At 34.0% G+C, this 20407-nt stretch overlaps 1 protein-coding gene across 1 annotated transcript; it reads left to right on the plus strand.

Annotated features, from left to right (window-relative positions):
- Window positions 1-76: 76 nt before the first annotated feature.
- On the plus strand, window positions 77-8959 carry LOC131143468 (DNA replication licensing factor MCM7). The gene is made up of 15 exons (XM_058091792.1): window positions 77-215; window positions 284-351; window positions 784-843; window positions 963-1186; window positions 1625-1802; window positions 2068-2190; window positions 2339-2428; window positions 2800-2942; window positions 3890-4067; window positions 4880-5071; window positions 5475-5647; window positions 5821-6024; window positions 6144-6309; window positions 6943-7164; window positions 8552-8959. Exons 1-15 carry the CDS (start codon window positions 185-187, stop codon window positions 8654-8656), a joined length of 2157 nt encoding a protein of 718 aa, XP_057947775.1. The 5' UTR covers window positions 77-184; the 3' UTR covers window positions 8657-8959.
- Window positions 8960-20407: the final 11448 nt, after the last annotated feature.

A 20407-nucleotide genomic window follows, 5' to 3' on the forward strand; every position in this document is an offset into this window, starting at 1 on the left:
GTTACTCTGCCACTTCGATTTCCCGCCAAAACAGTGCCTCGTCTACATCATTCACCGCCAAACCTCCAGTCTCTCTTCTCATCTCCAGCCCTACCTCACTTCTCCTCTCTCTCTCTCTCTCTCTCTCTCTCTCTCTCTCTCTCTCTCCCACACACACACTCCCAGAGGTAGAGAAGCCAAAATCATGAAGGATCTCGACTTCAATGCGGACAGGGGTAAGTCTTTCATTTCTCTCTCTCTCTCTCTCTCTCTCCGTCGCTTGACCGATCGATCGTTTCTTCAGCCCTCGCGAAGGATTTTCTCGTAAACTTTGCCGGTACGGATGGTGAGGCCAAGTACATCAACATTCTAGTAAGCATTCTCCGTCCTCTCCGGCGCGCTTTTTCATAGTTCGGATTATAGAAAAAATTTTAATCCCTAGATGCTCTGTTTAGTTGTCGGGAAAGTGTGGGAAAATCAAATATTTTAGGTACCACTTAGCTTTTGAGGCATTTTCCTCCAGTTTGAAAGTGCTGACTAGCAGTGCCTTAAATATCTCTTTTTGTAGTGTTCTTTGCGTTGTATTTTGCACAGTTTTTTTTTTTAGGTAGCGGTGCCAATCTAGATTTTTGGCTTAATTGTGGTCATCATTTTCAGTTTTATTCAGAACCTATAGTCAAAATCTTATTTTCTTATGCTTTCCTCATTTTTCTCGGCAGCCTAAAAAATAGTCCAAGGAAAGCAGAGTGAAAAATAATTTTGTTTTGCTGCTAACATTAACTTCGATTGTTCCATACGTTTCAGCAAGAAGTTGCAAACCATAAAATTCGTGCAATCCAGATTGATCTGGAGGACCTATTCAATGTAAAATTTCTCTCCCTTACTCCATGACAGCTTTGCTGCATATCGGTTATTCTTTTTTTGCTTTGACATACGAAGGAGCCGTTGGTAAATTAGCCATTGGTATGCATTTGTTTCTTCAGTATAAGGACTTGGATGAAGAGTTTCTCAGACGGGTCACTGAAAATACCCGGCGATACATTGGAATATTTGCTGATGCAATTGATGAGCTCATGCCAGAACCAACTGAGGCATTCCTGGATGATGATCATGATATCCTGATGACTCAGAGATCTGAGGAAGGAACTGAGAATGCGGATGGCTTAGATCCACGACAAAGGATGCCTCCTGAAATCAAGCGATATTAGTAAGCTTGAAACAAAACCTTTGAAATGTCTCTGCTTGAAAAGTGTTTCAGGCATTGATTTTCAGTATTGAATTTGCCAGTTACATGCCCCTTAATTGCTTGTTTCCCATCTGTATTTGGATTGCATTTTGTTGTTCATGCAGTGGACCATTGGTACAGTGTGCAAAAGAAAAATAGCTGGTGTTTGAATAACTTGTGGTCTCAAATCTCAATAAAATTTGTAGCATTAGTAGCATCTCTTGCATACAAATTAAAAGCTTTGCTGGACTTTAGTTTCTGCTCTAAAACACTGATTCATTTACCACTTTGTGTGATGGAGCATTGATTTAACATTTAGTGGTTGATTTGTCAATAAATTACTCTATACTTCACTGCAAAGACCTCTATTTGTTATCCTGGATGGCTGATTTCCTCATATTCACTTGTCGTGGATTCCAGTGAAGTGTATATTAGAGCTTCTTCAAAAGAACGCCCATTTACCATCAGAGAAGTTAAGGCTTCGTATATTGGTCAGCTTGTTAGGATTGCTGGTATTGTGACACGCTGCTCAGATGTCAAACCATTGATGCAAGTAGCTGTGTATACTTGTGAAGAGTGTGGTTTTGAGATCTATCAGGTATCTAGTTACATGCTCTCCTATCAAACAACGAACAAATATCTTAATATGAACTAATTTATGATTTCTCCAATGCATCATTCTCTCTTTTCCCTGAAAAGAAAATAGACAAACATTAGGATTCCATGTTGTCATCTTGTTATTTGTTGTCTATATATTTAAATAGAATTGTGGCATTAAATGTTGTACTGATTTATTTGCTTTTTTTTATTTATCTTTATTTTTTTATGACTCTAATTCCTTTCTACTCTAATATGACAAACAGGAAGTAACAGCTCGGGTCTTTATGCCCCTGTTTGAGTGCCCTTCTAGACGCTGTGACATAAACAAAACAAAGGGGAATCTTATCCTTCAACTCAGGGCATCAAAATTTTTGAAGTTTCAAGAGGTTTCTTCTTTCCTCTGATTTCTGATCCTATTATCATATTCATGGGTGGCAATGTAGCATGAGATTAACATAGAATAGTTCTATACTTTATCATATTAGTTCAGCATGGTATTTTCCCTCTCTAAGTAAACACTGTAATGTGGTATAGGCCAAGATACAAGAGTTAGCTGAACATGTTCCAAAGGGCCATATTCCACGGACAATGACTGTCCATTTTAGAGGAGAACTCACAAGAAAGGTTGGTGGCTTGTTACTAACAATTTTCATAAGAAAACATGTTACTTCAATTTATAATCCCAATCCATTGCGATTCCAACAAATCATTGTGAACAGTATATATTATTTTAGAATAGCATGAAGTCCAAAATCGAGGTTAAAAACATTATTTTGTGCAAAAAAAGGTAAACCAACATAAATAATTTAATGGAATTATTAAATGCTCATCTCCAACACTACTTTTTGGTAACAGCTAAAAGGTGTTTCTATGTTCCTTTTTAGAATTACCTAGTTGAAGATGGTATCCATGCTTATTAATATATTTCTTAAGTTTATCTTGTAATGTGCAGAAAATTTCCTTTGTAATTATATTTTTTTCTTGAACTCTATCAGGTAGCTCCAGGGGATGTTGTTGAATTATCTGGAATTTTTCTCCCTATTCCTTACACTGGATTTAAAGCAATGCGCGCTGGCTTAGTTGCAGATACGCACTTGGAGGCTATGTCTGTTACTCATTTCAAGAAAAAATATGAGGCGTAAGCTTGTTACCCAACACTTAATTACCACAGTATAAGGATTTTATACTCTAGGGAATGAAGGCATTACCCTTCTTTTGTCAATTTTCACTATAACCCAACCATAATGTTGACTGTTTACCTCTTTGGAATTGTAATGTTGGATTTTCTGTGCTTTTGAAGCTGTCATGGTTAAAATATAACTTATTTTCATTTCTTGCTTTTTCATGGTTGGGAATAAAAAGTGCTGTGTAAGCTTTCTGAGTAGGGGATTATATTCACAAGAAAAAAAAAAGCAAAAAAGAAGAAAAAGAAGCGGAAGGAGTGAAGAGAATGACACTTGTATTTTCATGTCATTGTTAGTTCCATAGTAATTTCTTTGTGACATCGACTACATCATGGTTTGAAAATGGGTTGGCCATGAAATCTGCCAAATAAAAGAGAGAAAGTAGCATGTAACATGCTCTGCTTCCACTGTTGTCTCTTCTTTCAGTTTTATGTTTTACCTTCATGAAGTTAGAGGAAAATTTTATTTTCAAAATTATTTTTTGGATGTTATTTCGGCTTTATAAAGAACTTTATACTGATTCGTATTCCATTGCTTTTTGGTTAAGTATTAATTGGTAGGATCTAACACAGATGAAATTATTCTTTTGTTTTGAGATGTTGGATTAAAAAAAAAAGCGTTGTGATTCCTATTTGTGTGAATTATACAAATGTTTTTAACACTAACTACATAGTTACTTTGAAAGATTTTTGCTTATTCATGAGTGAAAACATCTTACTGGTGCAGCAGCATTAAAAATTTAAGTAAATTTCTGCTTTAATAACTCGTATGTAGGCGTTTGAAACAGAAATCATGAAGGAAACGCTTTCATAATTCAGTTTTTGAGTGATTCCCAATTGTGAGCAGGTCAGTGGACGTACTTAGGTTTTCTTTCTCCTTTCCTTCCCTCTTCCCATCATAGGTACGAGTTTAGAGGAGATGAAGAAGAACAAATTGCACGACTGTCTGAAGATGGTGATATTTATAATAAGTTGGCACGATCATTAGCACCTGAAATTTTTGGTCATGAAGATGTTAAAAAGGCTCTTCTTCTCCTCCTTGTGGGTGCTCCTCATAGGAAGTTGAAAGATGGGATGAAGGTAAATGCATCAGTTCATTATAATAAACAAACTATTCACCTTGGCATACTTTAATTGACCGATTATCTGTTTTGAAAAACTTTATCTTATCTTGCTTCTTGTTGCTAGTTGTTCAGCTCTTTGTCTAGTGACAGGCTTCGTACATATACATACATACATACATTGATACATAAAACAGACAGGCAAGTGCATGCACACATACACACTAAAGAATAATAAAACAGTATCCAAACACTCAAGCTATCCACTATGATATTCCACACTTGCTCTCAACCCAAACCTGCAAACACATTGCAAAAAAGCCACTTACACATCCAATCCCAAAAAATCCTTATGTACATTACCATTTTGCAGTATAACATCACACAGGATGTTGCTCAAACAGAACCTTCCAAGTGCAGTTTATATCATATTATCATACCATATGCTTCTTCACATAACAGGCGAAACCTCTTTTCTCTTGGGACAATCCCTTCTTCTGGGGCCACAATTATCTATCATCTTGAAGCATTCTTTTACTTACAACCTTCAAACCTCAGTCTCCTTGTATCCTAAACCCAAGGAGTAGGGCACCTTACCTTGCTTTCCATGAATTTCCTTGTCTGCATGTTGGTTTGATTGCTGTGGTAAACTTTCCCAAAAATAAATCCAAAATGAAGTAGGAAGCTGCTCCCTCCAGAAATCCTGTAAATTGGAAATTTCCATACGATAAAAAAAATTCCTAGTTATTGCTTCAGAGCTTATATTCACCGTTATAAAATGAACTGGCGATTGACTATGAAGAGTTATTTGTTTCTTCTTTGGAAATTCAGATAAGAGGAGATTTACATGTATGTTTGATGGGTGATCCTGGAGTTGCGAAAAGTCAGCTTCTTAAGCACATAATAAATGTGGCACCAAGGGGTGTGTACACCACAGGTAGAGGAAGCAGTGGAGTTGGTCTAACAGCTGCTGTTCAGAAAGATCCAGTGACAAATGAGATGGTCCTGGAAGGAGGAGCTCTGGTAAGAATTATGTTCCATGTGCACCAATAGATTCAATACTTTTAATTCAAGAGGGCATTCATTATATCTATCATTGAGTGAATTTCAAAATGTGGAGCTTGACATGCTTTATATATATACATACATACATATATATATATACATACATACATATATATATATATATATATTATTAAGGTGTATTTCACATCCGACATATCCCAAAAGATATGTATGATTTTTATTAATTTGAAATGGAAAGCATACATTGCAACTGTATTTAGGGAACTGGATTGCCAAACCATAAATAATTGATACAACATATTCAAGCCCTTCAATTTGTTGTTTCTACAGGGTTAGACTAGATGAACTTGATTTAATTGTGATTATTTATGAATAAATATCACCAAGTTCTCTATTTCAGGTGCTAGCTGATATGGGAATCTGTGCAATTGACGAGTTTGATAAGATGGATGAATCTGATCGTACAGCAATTCACGAAGTAATGGAACAGCAAACGGTCAGCATTGCTAAGGCTGGGATTACCACATCCCTAAATGCAAGAACTGCTGTCCTTGCGGCTGCTAATCCAGCCTGGTACAAATTATTCCTACATGAATTTATTATCACATGCTCAAAAACCTATGTTTGTGCTTTCCTTCATCTTTAATGGTTGCTTAATTGCTGCAAATGAGTTCATCTAATTTCTTTTTGTGGGTTCTGTGTAAACTATGTCTGCTAACTATGGATTCATTCATATTTCTGTTAAGGGGAAGATATGATTTACGGAGGACACCAGCTGAAAATATTAATCTTCCCCCGGCCCTTCTATCAAGATTTGATCTGTTGTGGCTGATCCTAGATCGAGCAGATATGGATAGTGATCTTGAAATGGCTAGGCATGTTGTCTATGTCCACCAGAATAATGAGTCTCCTGCTCTTGGTTTCACTCCACTGGAGCCATCTATTCTTCGGTACTAACAAATCTTCTATGCTCTATAATATATGATGAAAATGTGACCCCACTTATAAGTGGGATAACATGTTTCAATCTTAACAATGCTTAAGTGTGGTTTGTTTTCCTGGTTTATAGGGCGTATATTTCAGCAGCAAGAAAATTGTCTCCCTGTGTACCAAGGGAACTGGAAGAGTACATTGCTAGTGCATACTCCAGCATCCGGCAAGATGAAGCTAAAACAAATGCTCCTCATTCTTACACAACAGTGAGAACTTTACTGAGCATTCTCCGGATATCAGCTGTAAGTCTATATTTTCATTTATTATCTCACTTTTATTATGTGATGCTACCCTAGTTATTTGTTACTCATTTAGTTATTTGTTCAAAGAGAGAAGGGGTGCCATGGTATCATATTCCACATACATTGCATGGATACTTTTAGACAACAGTTTTATGACTATATTCAATGTTTCAAAGTGCATCAAATACTTGAATAATGTGTATCAATCATGTGTTGTACCTATAACTAACCTTTAGGTATAAATTAGGAAAAAATTTACGAACAAAAGGCACAAGGAGAATATAATACAACTTTTAGCTTGTTTATAAAGAATTGTCGTATCATGTGGCATAGATATATGCAAATGTATCTGCTTCATAGTGCTCAGAAAAGACTTGGCTTGGGCAAAAGCATATGCATGACACCGTCCATGCCTAGATTTTAGATAAGCTCATTTTAATTTTCTGGGTTCCAATTGAGTTCGATATCTGCATTTGCTAGAAAGTGGGTTTTGGTGCTCTCTTAAAGCTTGCTTTTATCGGTTGAATGGATTGTAACAAATTGCCATGCGTAGTATGGTATATTAATTCCATAGTAGATATGATCAACTCATTGGCAGTTGAAACTTTATTTTTCTATTTTTCACTTTTACAGGCACTAGCAAGGCTTCGGTTTTCTGAAACTGTTGCTCAGAGTGACGTGGATGAAGCACTTAGGTTAATGCAGATGTCAAAATTCTCCTTGTACTCAGATGATCGTCAAAGATCTGGCCTGGATGCCATCTCTGATATTTATTCAATCTTAAGAGATGAAGCTGCGAGGACAAACAGAATGGATGTGAGCTATGCTCACGCACTCAATTGGATTTCTAGAAAGGTTAGCTCCCAAAATTGAAAGTTTAATTTTGTTAGTAATATGCTGTTCTATAAGACTAGAGATTAAAACCTTAAAGAATATGCTCATCATTCTGCTGTGCATCTTTTGCGACGAGAATAGAATAATGAAATCTTCATGCAAATTATTAAGATCTTAAATAAAATAATGGAATATATTGGAGAAGGTTTAGAATAAAAAATGATATTTTTCTACAATATTATATGGTAAATTTGTTTTTGGGAAAATATTGGTTGTTTTGTTGAACCAGGATGGTGACCTGTTCTTACAGGTCAGTTGAGTTCAATTTCCAATTTGAGCATACATGTTCAATTCAAATCTGGAAAGGTGGTGCTGATGTTTAGAATTTATTCCTGTCTAGGATGAATGGATGATAATTTGATAAATGCATGTGTGAAGAAAGACTTCCATTATTTCTAATGGATGTTGTCCAATTCTCACCTTGAAAGACTGGCAAGAATAATCCTGCATGCTTGGTCCCAACTTCACGCCATTCCCTTCAATAAATAAATAAGTGAATGAATATACTTGTTTTGCACGTTGGTACTTGAGGCATGATACTATTGCAGATGTACCCTTCTATCCCCTGAATAAAATTGAAGGCCTCAAAAGGTGCCAGTTTATAGGGTATGGTTAGGAATGTCCTGGATTCTGAGCCTTGGGACCCCTAAGATTGTTTCTAAAGAGCCAAGAATTCTGTGGTGGATACATTATTGGTGGTATATGGCCCCATCAAGAAATTGTTAAAAGGCTGAACAACCATGTAATCATTTCTAATTGATTTGTACTACCTGATTTGAGAACTCTATGATTTTTATTTTACTATAACGGATAGGAAGGAATGCAGGATAATATCAATTGGTGAAAGTTCAGTGCTTCTTTCCCAATGCCCCCACTATCTTGTATTTCATTACTTGATCCTCTTGGATATCGAGTCTTTCTCTAACTCATTAGGTAGGCAAGAATGGAATGAAATGCAATCAATTTGATCTTTATATTTTTATGTTGGTCATGTAATTTTTCATTTCACTCCACTCCCAATCTATTTCATTCCATCATACCAAACAAGTTATTATGGTACTAAGCTAAGCACAAGAAAAAAGTTCTTTGGAGACCTAGCATATCATAAAAAGTAGAGACTATTTTGAGGGTAGATATTAAGATGTATTTGACGCTGCTGTGGCTGGAGGAGGCATTTCAGATGCCAAGGCCCATGAAAGCTATGGAAGTTAACTAAAATTTAGATGGAATGAAACTTCCTTTTTAAAAATGTTGCAATGGTGGGGCTGCTTCTAAAGAAAGAGCCATGTTTTTGTTTCTTTGTGTAATGCTACAGCCTAATTGTATTGAGTTATTTACTTGGTAACAGGGATACAGTGAAGCGCAGTTAAAAGAATGCTTGGAGGAATATGCAGCCTTGAATGTGTGGCAGATCCATCCCAACACCTTTGATATCCGATTTATCGATGCATAATAAATTGTAACTTAGTAAACTCCCATGCAGCTGCAATGCCTTCACTGAAACTTGGAGAGTTCTTGATCCGTATATAGTCTCTAAAAAAGATATGCCAGTGGGAGGCTTCCAGGGATATTATGGTTGAATTGAGTCTAAATTGATAATTCTTTTGGGCAATTTGTTTAGTTGTGAATTATGTGTACATTATTTTTAATGTGGTAATTTAGGGGAGATGAGTTTGTTATGATGGGATGTAGGAATGTGGAGCATTGGTTCTGTTGGATGACTAATATGATTATTGAAACTCATGCTACCCTGCAATTGAAATGTTGATTACTGACATGAGAGGATACAGGGTGTTGACTTTCCTCTTTTGCAATACCATTCGAGAGCCTATCTAATGCTCAAAATTATGTTTGGCTCAAGGAATGGCAATTCCTTGTAAGTTTTAATATGGAAATTTTTCAACTTCAAAAGTGAAAGTTGGTGCCACTATGAAGGAAAAAGAAAACATTATTAGTCTATAACTAGGAATTATTTTTTTAATTTTACTGTGGGATTGTCTTTTTACCATCTCACGTTTGATGGAATAATATAAACTATTGTGTTATCATTCCTACTATTGTGTTATTATGATATGAATTCTTATAGATTATTTGTTGGACCGTTTTTCACAAACTATGTGTTGCATTTATATTTTTGAGAGTAGTGAAAAGTGGGTGAGAGTGGGTTGGGTTGTTGCTCGAAAGTAAGGCACTATGTGCGGACGTTGAGGGATAAAATGTTAGTTCAAGAAATTAGGATTAGATTAACAACCTGTAATTTGCTTTCAAGAAAGTAAGTGGGTAGGGGAGAGTTAGAGAAATTGATAAATTAAAATTTAAACTATGGTACACTAGGAAAACATAAATATGGGATAAGAATTATTGTAGGCAAAAACTTAAATGATAGTATTATAGATGTTAAAAGAGTAGGGGTAGGATTATAAAAATCAAGATGGTTTTATGCCAAGAAAAAATAAATGTTATTAGTGCTTATGATCCTTAAGTAGGCTTAGTAGAAAACCTTAAGAGATAATTTTGGAAAGATATGAGTAGTATGATGCAAGGCATATCAGAGATTGAGGAAAATATTCATAAGAGCATATCTGAATGGACATGTTAGAAGGGATAATAAAGGTTATGATACATGGAGGATATGGTTATCGAAATAAAAATGAGTTTGGGAGATGATCTTATATTTTGTTACGTCATATGATTCTATTACAATAAATACTTGCTTTAAGAAGAGAGAAGAACACTTAATATCTTTCGAAGGTGGATCAAATAAAAGTCAAATAGATTTTTTTTTTCATTATAAGGGTGAATAGTTTATCGTGTAAGGATTGTAAAGTTATCCCAAGTGAAAGTTTACCACACAACATAGAGTTTTAGTGTTATATATATGTATTAAAAAATGAAAGAAAAATGATAAAATAAATCAATGTAAGAGAACTAGGTGGTGAAACCTAAAGAGAGAAAAAAATAATAAAATTTAAAAGATAAAATGACCAAAGATAGTGATTGGACTACAGAGGATGGTGTAAACACAAACACTCTTTGAAGTAGAATAATTAGCTTTATTAAAAAAATAATAAAAGAGATTTTAAATGACTTGAGAGGAAGATTCTCAAATAATAAGGAAAGTTGATGGTGGGATCAAGATGTCTAAAAAGCTGTAAAACAAAGAATTTGGTATAAAACACAACAAAAATATAGAATTATGGATAACTTTGAAAAGGATAAAGAAGTGAGAAAAGATGTAAAAAACGTCGTTAGTGAAGTTAAGGATAGATCATTTAGTAATTCGTATGCTAGATTAGATACAAAAGAAGAAGAAAGAGATATATTAAAACTTGTTAGAACTAGAGAAAAAAAGAGTAAAGAGGGTAATGTAAAATGTTTAAAAAGTGAGGATGATATTGTCTTGGTTAAAGAAGAAGACATAAAAGAAAGATAATAGAGTTACTTTAGTGAGAGCTATTTAATGAAAACTAAGTAGAAAACTTAAACTTGGAATTGAAAAATGAGGAAAAGACTAAAAATATGAGATTTATTCTCAAGATGAGAGTTAACGAAGTTAAGTTTGCACTAAAAAAAGATAAAAAATGGAAAAGCTATAGCATATGATAAAATCCACTTGAAGTTTAGAAATACTTAGGTGATAATGGGATTATATGGTTAACTAATTTATTTAACATCATTATAAAACTAAGAAAATGTTAGATGAATGTAGAAAAAACACTTTAATACCTATATACAAAAATAAATGAGATATTCAAAATTGTAATAATTATCGTGGAGTCAAACTTATGAGTTATACAATAAAACTGTGAGAAAGGGTAGTTAAACAGAGATTAAGGCTAGAAATGAGGTCTTAGAAAATCAATTTGATTTTATGTTTGGGACATATACTACTAAAGTTATATATCTTTTATGAAGATTAATAAAAAAGTTTAGGAAAAAGAAGAGGGAGTTGTATATAGTATCTATTGACTTAGAGAAAGTGTATGATAGGATACCTAGGGAAGTTCTATGATAGATTTTAGAAACAAAATGGTGTATGTAGTTGGTTGTAATTTCCAATCACAATAGGTGTACATCAAAGGTATGCTTTGAGGCCCTATTTTTTTGCTTTAATGATAGATGAATTGACTAGGAGTATCCAAAATAACATTCTATGGTGTATGTTGCTTGCATATGATATTATTTAGATGGATGAAAGTAAAGGTGGAGTAGAATCCAAGTTAAAATTATGGAGAGAAGCTTTAAAATCTAGAGGCTTTAAATTTAATTTTAGTAATAGTAGGAGGAATATTAGAAATTATTGTGAAAAACGAATATGACACGAATGGTGTATTCCCAAGAGAGGGAGGTGGGGTGAATTGGGTATTTTAAAATTCCTAGATCAAGTATGTCCTATTTTCAAAATCATAACCAGTATTACACAACCTAAGGTCTTTCTAAACAGACACCAATCCCACAAATAATAATGTATGAAAATATTTGAAATAAATAAAATAATCACAACAAATTAAATATAAGCATACAAGTGCTGAAAGCAAGTAGATAAGGGAAGAGAAAGCGCAGACACAATATTTTTATCGAGGTTTGGCCAACGTCCCCACCTCAAGCCAACCCGCTTGAGGATTCCATTATCTTGGTCACTTAATTGGGCGGAGCAACTCCATTTACAAATTCTCCTTACTGGGCAGAGTCTCCTTAGCTTACTTATAGGGTGAAGCCAAACCATTTCTCCTTACAGGGCAGAGTTTCCTTAGCTCACTTACCGAGTGGAGCCAAATCGGTTCTCCTTACAGAGCGGAGTCTCCCTAACTCACTTAACCAGGCGGAGCCAAACCGGTACACCTCACAGGATGGTGCCTTCCTTTTTCGACGATCACACACACTGGGAATACAAAGATATGAAATGAAATTTTCATACAAATAAAGTGTTTCTCAAATAAGCAAAGATGTACAAGTCGAAGTTCAATGCACTCTTATATAATATGAAATAAAGCTCAATAGAGTATGGTAATTTTCTCAATGAAACTCTTGCAATCTTTGAATAAAATATATATGATGAATACTTCAAAGATTTAACCCCAAGAGATTTTCCCTAAAATGATATTCAAAATATATAGTTCAAGGGAAGCTAGGGTTTTTGCTCCAAAATATTTTTACAATAAAGAAAAGTGAGCTTTAGAATCTTGCAATAGATGTGCACAAAGATTCACAAGCTAGAATAAGTTTCTCCAAAAATATTTACCAAGAAAAATATGTGGGAGAAACTTTAAGCTTACTCTCAAAAAAGATTTAAAAAAATAAAGGCTTGAGTGAGAGTAAATTCTTTTGCATGATACGATAAATGCTCACTAGAAAGATTATTCAACAATCTTCAAGAGCAATAAATTTGCTAATGAAAAAAGTGAGAATATAATCAATGCTCTCTTTCAAAAAAGTTTTCAAAGAATATTGGAAAGAGAGTAAAATCTTGCTTGAATGTAAAGATATGAGAATATAAAGCACAAATAATTTGAGAGGATTTTCAATCTAAGCATTAGTTAATAAAAGAGTTAGGAGGGGCTATTTATAGAGTTTTCCCAAAAGATGATCGTTAGGGACACGCTGGGCATTAATTAATTTTTTAATTACAAATTAATGATGTTTTTGCGCTAAAAAAGTGACCAACTCGAGAGGTCCGGTTGATTGGGGAAGATACTGGTCGACTAGCCTTTAGCCAAGTTCCAAATCTGTGAAGAACGACATGTCGCCGCCAAGATCCAGTCGGTCGGACTTAATAGCCGGCCAAAAAAGGGCAGTCGGCTAGGCTTTAAAAACAAGGTAAAATGCTAAGGCCGGTAAGCTGAGCTTTCATGCTTGATGATGGTCGGTCAGCTGGGGCGTACTCAATATAGGCCAAATGAATGGCTGGTCAACCGAGGCACTTTGGCTTTAATCAAGGTCGGTTAGCTGGGTTATTCAATTCTGGTCAATTTGACCAGGCTGGTCAACTAGGGCTGTAAAGCACCGAGGTTGGCTAGTCGGGCGGGGCCTTTGAAAAATTTAGTTTTGGCCTTTTTTTTTGTCCTTAAAACAATTCAAAAACCTTTGTATGATTTTATCATTTTTAGAAAATGGTTTTTCATGAAAGGTTAAGTCCCCTAAGGTCTATCTATGGTCATTTGAGCTTTTGTATCATACCATGCAAGATATGCATTATTAAAGGACCAAATCTAAATGCATTACAATTTATAAGTAAATATCTTCTCTTCTTTTGCACTTAAATTCTTCATGGAATACACCAGATGATGTATTCTTTAACTCTCTTTTGGATTCCATTTTTCCTTTATCATATGTGCATGCTAAGATATAGATTTGTTCAAACACTAGACGCACACATGAGATACTTGTGCTTTATCAAAATCAACACAGGGATCGGATTTAAAAAGTCAACAATCTCCCCATTTTGATGATGACAAACATATACAAGCAAAATGGGTTTAGTCTGAAAAGGCTAACCCTAACAATATGCATAATTTTAAAAAAAAATAGCTTAAGCATATCAAATATAGAAGATATTTCAAATTAATCATGCAATTAGTTTTAGCAATAAAGCACCGGTACTTGATGCTTGCAGCTCAGATATTTATCCCATTTAAGATTATTTACCTATTTACAAAAATATTTTCTAAATATTTTTCATTTTGCTCAAAAAAATTCTCCCCCTTTTGGTATTAGCAAAAGGGTTAAGATAAGTATAAAACTATATGAGCAAAAAAATCCCTCAGCTTAAGAGAACTCCCCCTCTAAAAATTTTGACTTAAAAACTGGGCATAACAAATAGTCTTATAACTGTTTAAAACATTTGACATGTTTGCACACAAACAATATAACTGGTCATTTAAGAAAAAAAATGACATGATAAATATGGTCAGACTAGAAATATCCACAAACCATTGCAGTCCAAACATCACATAGGACCCGTAAAAGATTGTAATTCAAAGCATACGACATATGATAACTTAATGTAGGTTTGAGCATAAATTTAGTCTAACTATTTCACATGCATTTTCATATATAATCAATGAGCCAACTATGCTATTTTATATATATATATATATATATATATATATATATATATATATATATATAAACAATAAGGTAAGATGTAAAGAATTTTAGTTTTGAAAATATTTCTTGCCATAAAACATTTAAAAATATTTCCCCTTTTGATATCATCAAATAGTTTTGGGGATGATGCTTGCTGAAAAAGAAACTTTAATTCAAAGTTCAAGCAAGCATTAATTTTACTAGTTAAGCATTTAAGAGCATTCCAAAATATAACCAGAAAATCAACCACATAGATCCCAAATATAGCAGAAAATTTTAAAATAGGGATTATATGGCTATGAGCAACTTAGCATTCCAAAATATAACCAGAAAATCAACCACATAGATCCCAAATATAGCAGAAAATTTTAAAATAGGGATTATATGGCTATGAGCAACTTATTTTCCTTTGAAATTTACTGTGAGCAACGAAAAAAAATTTGCTTTAAGCAAGCATGCCACAATAAACTATAAATCTAAGCTAAAAGTAGAGTGAGCATAAGAAATATGATTTTATAAAATCTCCCCCTTTAGATTTGAATACTAGTTTAGATGAAATGAACTACTTATACTAACCAAAGATTAATTTCATTAAGCATGCCAAGCAGTGTAAGCAATCATCTTAAATCTCTTAAACCAACTATACTAAATACTTATCAACCAAATTTCTCATCTGATCAGTATAGTCGTCCTTATAGGCCACAAATGTACATACTGTAATGCTCATAAACTTGAGAACAATCCATATCTATATACAGAGCTTTAAAAGTAGGATATGATGTTTAGGGTTTGCAGAAGAGACTCAATATTCAAAAAGCGAAACATGATGCATATGGGTCCTTTATGCTCTTTCTTTAGAGATAAGATTTAGCTCCCTTGTTAGTTTTCATGCATGCAATTTCTAATCAAGGATGAAGTTCAGTTATCTATTCATTTATCATTCATTCATCCTTTAGAAAAAAAAAAAAAACCTTTAGCATGCATCATCTCATTGTCATTTTTGCCTATGGTTTGGAAAAATCTAACAAAATTTCAGCAGCATGCCATCTATAAATAGAACATATTCCCATCAAGACATGCACTACAACTTGGTTGTTTTCAGCATGTAATTCACTTTAAGCATGCAACAACCTAAAAGTATCTACTAACATACATTTCACAAAATTGCCTCATCCATGCAGTTGACGTTCCAGATAAAGCATGTAATCAAGTAGTTCAATGAGCCCAAAAATAGCTCATGATAAATATAAACCATCCATCAAAGAAATTTAATCATTTAATACATTATGGATAGTAATCTGCAGCCCTGTACTCATAAAGGCATACAAGTATAAACAAAGTAAGGTCATAAGAGCATTTAATTAATATAGTCATGGAAGGGAAATGCTCCCCCTTAGTTATGCACTCTACTTATTATTATCTTATGCTTTTTCCTTCTTTTCACTTTTCAAGCTCTTAGAAAAATGTTCTAAATTTTCAGTGATTTAAACTTGACTATTAATGCCTAGGCTTAGAGGACCAAAAAGTCACAATGAATACCTTCTTAGATGTACTAAGCTTATTTTGCCTTTTTTCTTATGAATTGCATTACGTGAGAGGCTTCAAGTTCGAATGACCTTTAATTTTAACTACTCGTGCATAGGTTTCTTAGACATTTGCATTCTTTTAAAGATTGAAACCTAGTGCATTCTTCTTAGCCATTTGATACCATTCTAGGGAAATGAAGCTGTCCCTACAAAAAAATTTGTTTTTAGTGACGAAACTATTAGTGACAGATTCAATTTCGTCACTAAAAGTGGATATTAGTGACGGATTTGAAATCGTCACTAATAGTTTCGTCATTAAAAATAAAAAAATATCGCGTGAAAATATTTTTCGTGCATAAATTATCCCAGAAAAATATTAACGATAATTTCTACGATATTAGTGACGAATTATATCCATCACTAAAAGATACTTATTAGTGACGAATAAATAACCGTCACTGCTATTATTTATTTCACAATATTAGTGACGAATTTAATGATTCGTCACTATTATCCCCTTATTAGTGACGGATTTGGGAGTCATCACTAATACTTATTTTACTGAAAAAAAATAAAAAAAATTTATTTCACAATATTAGTGATGAATTTGTAGATTTGTCACTATTAGTTGTTGACCTTATTGGTCATATCTCGTTTTGATTATGACAAATAATCTAATATTTAATGGTTGATAAGTTTGTGTGCATGACTAATCGGAAGTATCATATGGTGCAAGAACATGAGCTTAAAGAAGACGAAGACTCAAAATGTTTATTCATTGTAATTTAATCCTTTATTTGGGTATGTAATAGTAACATAGGAACATGGTCTGTAATAATTAATGCTTTACTTGCATGGTAGGATGGATAAGCTTAATACCATAGATGGACCTTAGGGTCGATTGACTGACGCCAGATTTTTGGCGTTAATTCTCAAATGCCTTAGATTAACCTTAGGACCCACAATTCTACATGAAAAAAAATTCCCTATTGTATTAAAAATAAACATCATATGAATAGGGTGAATGTATAAGGGAGTTGGAACTGAAATGCATTAAAAATGCATGTTCGGTTGACCGAACCGGTCAAGCGGTCAACATTTTGACCATAGCTTGGTCGACCGTACTGTACCAAGTTCATATGACTTAGTCGACCGAACTCCCACCAAGTCAACTTTTGACTCCTCGGTCGACCGACCATATTTAAATGGGCAACGCGTTGGCCGATCGAACCCACACGTGGGAGAATCCAATGCCCTGGTCAACCGAACTTCATAATTCAAAATCACATGGTCGACCAAATTGCGCAAAAATGAAAAATTGCCTTTGGGAACCCTAGTCTGCTCGACCGAACTTTCAGTTCAAATTTTACCCGGTCGACCGAACTTGGACACTTGGTCATCTGAACCTCATATTCGGTCGACCGACCCTTTCGGGTTGCTGAATTTTTACCGAGAGTTAAACTGGGTTAATTTTTATTAAACTCACTTAATATTTTTCAAAAATACCCAGCGTGTCCCCAACGGCTATATTTTCTCCCATTTCTATATATAGCCCCTCATTTGCTAAAATTAAGTATGGATTAGGATTTGAGATTAAGAAAAATTCTCTAAAAATATTTTTTCTCCAAATCTCTATATTTTCATATCTCCTCAATCCTAATGCAAAAATCTACCTCCTATACTCATTTAGTTATTTATCTTGAAGGAAGGTAGTATTCTTTATACTCTTTGCATAGGCCAAACTCTCCATAGTTTTATTTGATTACGTGTTGATTTTTGGAGAGCTAACTAAGGTTTTTCCCATAATATTTCTTTCAAAAATATTTGATTGGGAAAAACTCTTGTGTGGCTTAAGATCTTGCATCCTCATTGCAAGTATCATAAGCTTGATTTGTGCTTTGACGATAACATCTATAGCAAGCTTATAAACCCTATTATCTATTGTATTTAATATTTGAGAAATATTTTTTGTGATATCTATTTAGGGTTGTAGAGACTATTTGATTGTTCCCACAAGAAGCATATTAACTTGATATCAAAAGTCTCACTCTCACACACATACATTGATATACATTTTATTGAGAGTTAATACATGAGTTAACAAAATCTCACTTGAGCTTAATATCCTATCATATGTGAGTGCATTATTTGATTGAGCATATTGGTGCAAATCTGCTTAGTGTAAGAAGTACTTTACTTGTATGAAAATTTTTATATTCGTTATATTCCAGGAATGGGCTTGAAGAGGGAGACTAGCCTTGGTAAATAGTCCCAGACTGACTTAGACCCAATTAGGAAAGTTAGGTGCACCATCCTGGTAAGGTGTGTTGGTTGAGGTCAGCCCCTTGAATTGACCTGGTTGTAACCGATGCCGCTCTACCTGTGAAGTGAGATATTAGTGGAATCCTTGGGCTTGCGAGCTAAAGGTAGGAACGTAGGCACAGTTGGCCGAACTCCGATAACATATCATGCGTGTACTTTATATTCTCAGCACTTTATATTTCTGCATTTGTATGTTATAGCGCATGATTTAATTTTCGCATATTATCTGCGCATTTGGGTTTGTATATATAGAAAGACCCTAGGTTGTGAAATACTGTTGCTGAACTAGTTAAACCTAGGAATAAATTTTAAATACCCAATTCAACCCCCCTCTTGGGAATACACCAAAGCTAACATTAGCCCCTTATTAGTGACAGATTCTGGAACTGTCACTAATAGTCCTTTTATTTTTTTTAAAAAAATTTCACAATATTAGTGACAAATTTGAAGATTCGTCTCTATTATCCCTTTATCAGTGACGGATTTGGGAGCCATCACTAATACTTTTTTTATTGAAAAAAAATAAAAAAAATTTATTTTACAATATTAGTGACGAATTTATAGATTCGTCACTATTAGCCCCTTATTAGTGATGGATTTGGGAATCGTCACTAATAGTTCTTTTATATAAAAAAAATAAAAAAATTTATTTCACAATATTAGTGACGAATTTGAAGATTCATCACTATTATCCCCTTATTAGTGACGGATTTGAGAGTCGTCGCTAATACTTCTTTTATTGAAAAAAAAAAAATTATTTCATAATATCATTGACGAATTTGAGATTTGTCACTATTATTCCCTTATTCGCAACGGATTTGAGAACTGTCACTAATACTTCTTTTTTTGAAAAAAAAATTAAAAAAATTTATTTCACAATATTAGTGACAAATTTGAAGATTCGTCACTATTAGCCCTTTATTAGTAACGAATTGGGAACCGTCACTAATACTTCTTTTATTGAAAAAAAATAAAAAAAATTTATTTCACAATATTAATGATGAATTTGAGGATTTGTCACTATTAGCCCCTTATTAGTGACGGATTTGGGAACCGTCACTAATACTTCTTTTATTGAAAAAAAATAAAAAAAATTTATTTTACAATTAGTGACGAATTTGAAGTTTCGTCACTATTATCCCCTTATTAGCGACGAATTTGAGAACCATCACTAATACTTCTTTTATTGAAAATTTTTTTTTTAAAAAATTTCAAAATATTAGTGATGAATTTGAAGATTCGTCACTATTAGCCCCTTATTTCCTGGGTTCCCCCAATCTCTCCCTCATTTCCCTCCTTTCCCTAATCTTTTTCCCTCCGCTCCTTTCGCCCGTCGCCGTTCGCTCCTCCCATCACCGCCACTGCCGCTGTTGTAAATCTCCTCCTAGGTTTTCTTCTTCTTTTTCTTGATCTTCTTTTGCAAACTAGTGTGCGTGTTGTGTGCGTTTGTGCATGTGTGTCGTTCGCCCGTCGCCGTTCACTCCTCCCACCGCCACCATTGCTGCTGTCGTAAAGCTCCTCCTAGGTTTTCTTCTTCTTCTTCTTCTTCTTGATCTTCTTCTGCAAACCAGTGTGTGTATTGTGCGTTTGTGCGTGTGTGTCTGCATGTGTGACCGTGTGCATTTGTGAACCCCCTTGAAATCTGATTCTTAGTATCTAAAGGTTGATAATTGGCTTCAAATTTGTGCAAATTTGCATGTTTGTGGTTATTTAGTTTGATGATAATTTTAGGATTGACTGGGAAAATCTAGAAGTCATTTAAGAATTTCATTGTACATAAAGAATGTTGGGCAACATTGATGCAGTGGATTAGGTAATTGTAATTTTCAAATTTTATTATTTTATATAATTTTTAATAATTATCTGGTAATGGTGGATTTGCACCTAGAAGTAATGGGGCTGGGTTTGGTGATTGTGGTTTTTTATGGTATATTTGTAAGGTGAAGACAGTTATATTACTGGATTATTCTCTCGTTACAAAGTTAAATCATCTCTCATTCTATTGTTCTTTTTTTCAATTCTCTCTCTTGAAATTTCTATTCTTGTTGAATTTGGTCTGTCTAACGATTTGCTTATGGTCATTGTGAATTTTTGATTGTGTGGTTTGGGGAGATAGTGTTTAAATATAAAATTGGATTTGAGTTGGTTTATGATGTCCAAAATTCTCTGCCTTTAGCTATTTTTATTTTTAATTATGAAAGACAACTATTTATGGTGGATTTGAGGGTTATATTTTCTTAAATGTTTTGTAATTTGTGTAGCTGAATTGC

The sequence above is a fragment of the Malania oleifera genome, chromosome 1 (assembly GCF_029873635.1).
Source record: "Malania oleifera isolate guangnan ecotype guangnan chromosome 1, ASM2987363v1, whole genome shotgun sequence".
Lineage (NCBI taxonomy): Eukaryota > Viridiplantae > Streptophyta > Magnoliopsida > Santalales > Ximeniaceae > Malania > Malania oleifera.

What these genes read in the sequence shown, in the direction of transcription:
- LOC131143468 (XM_058091792.1), top strand. Translation starts at nt 185, where the DNA reads ATGAAGGATCTCGACTTCAATGCGGACAGGG. An exon ending in AATTTTTGAAGTTTCAAGAG is followed by an intron (nt 2,191 to 2,338) that starts GTTTCTTCTTTC and finishes AATGTGGTATAG; the next exon opens with GCCAAGATACAAGAGTTAGC. An exon ending in TCCTGGAAGGAGGAGCTCTG is followed by an intron (nt 5,072 to 5,474) that starts GTAAGAATTATG and finishes TCTCTATTTCAG; the next exon opens with GTGCTAGCTGATATGGGAAT.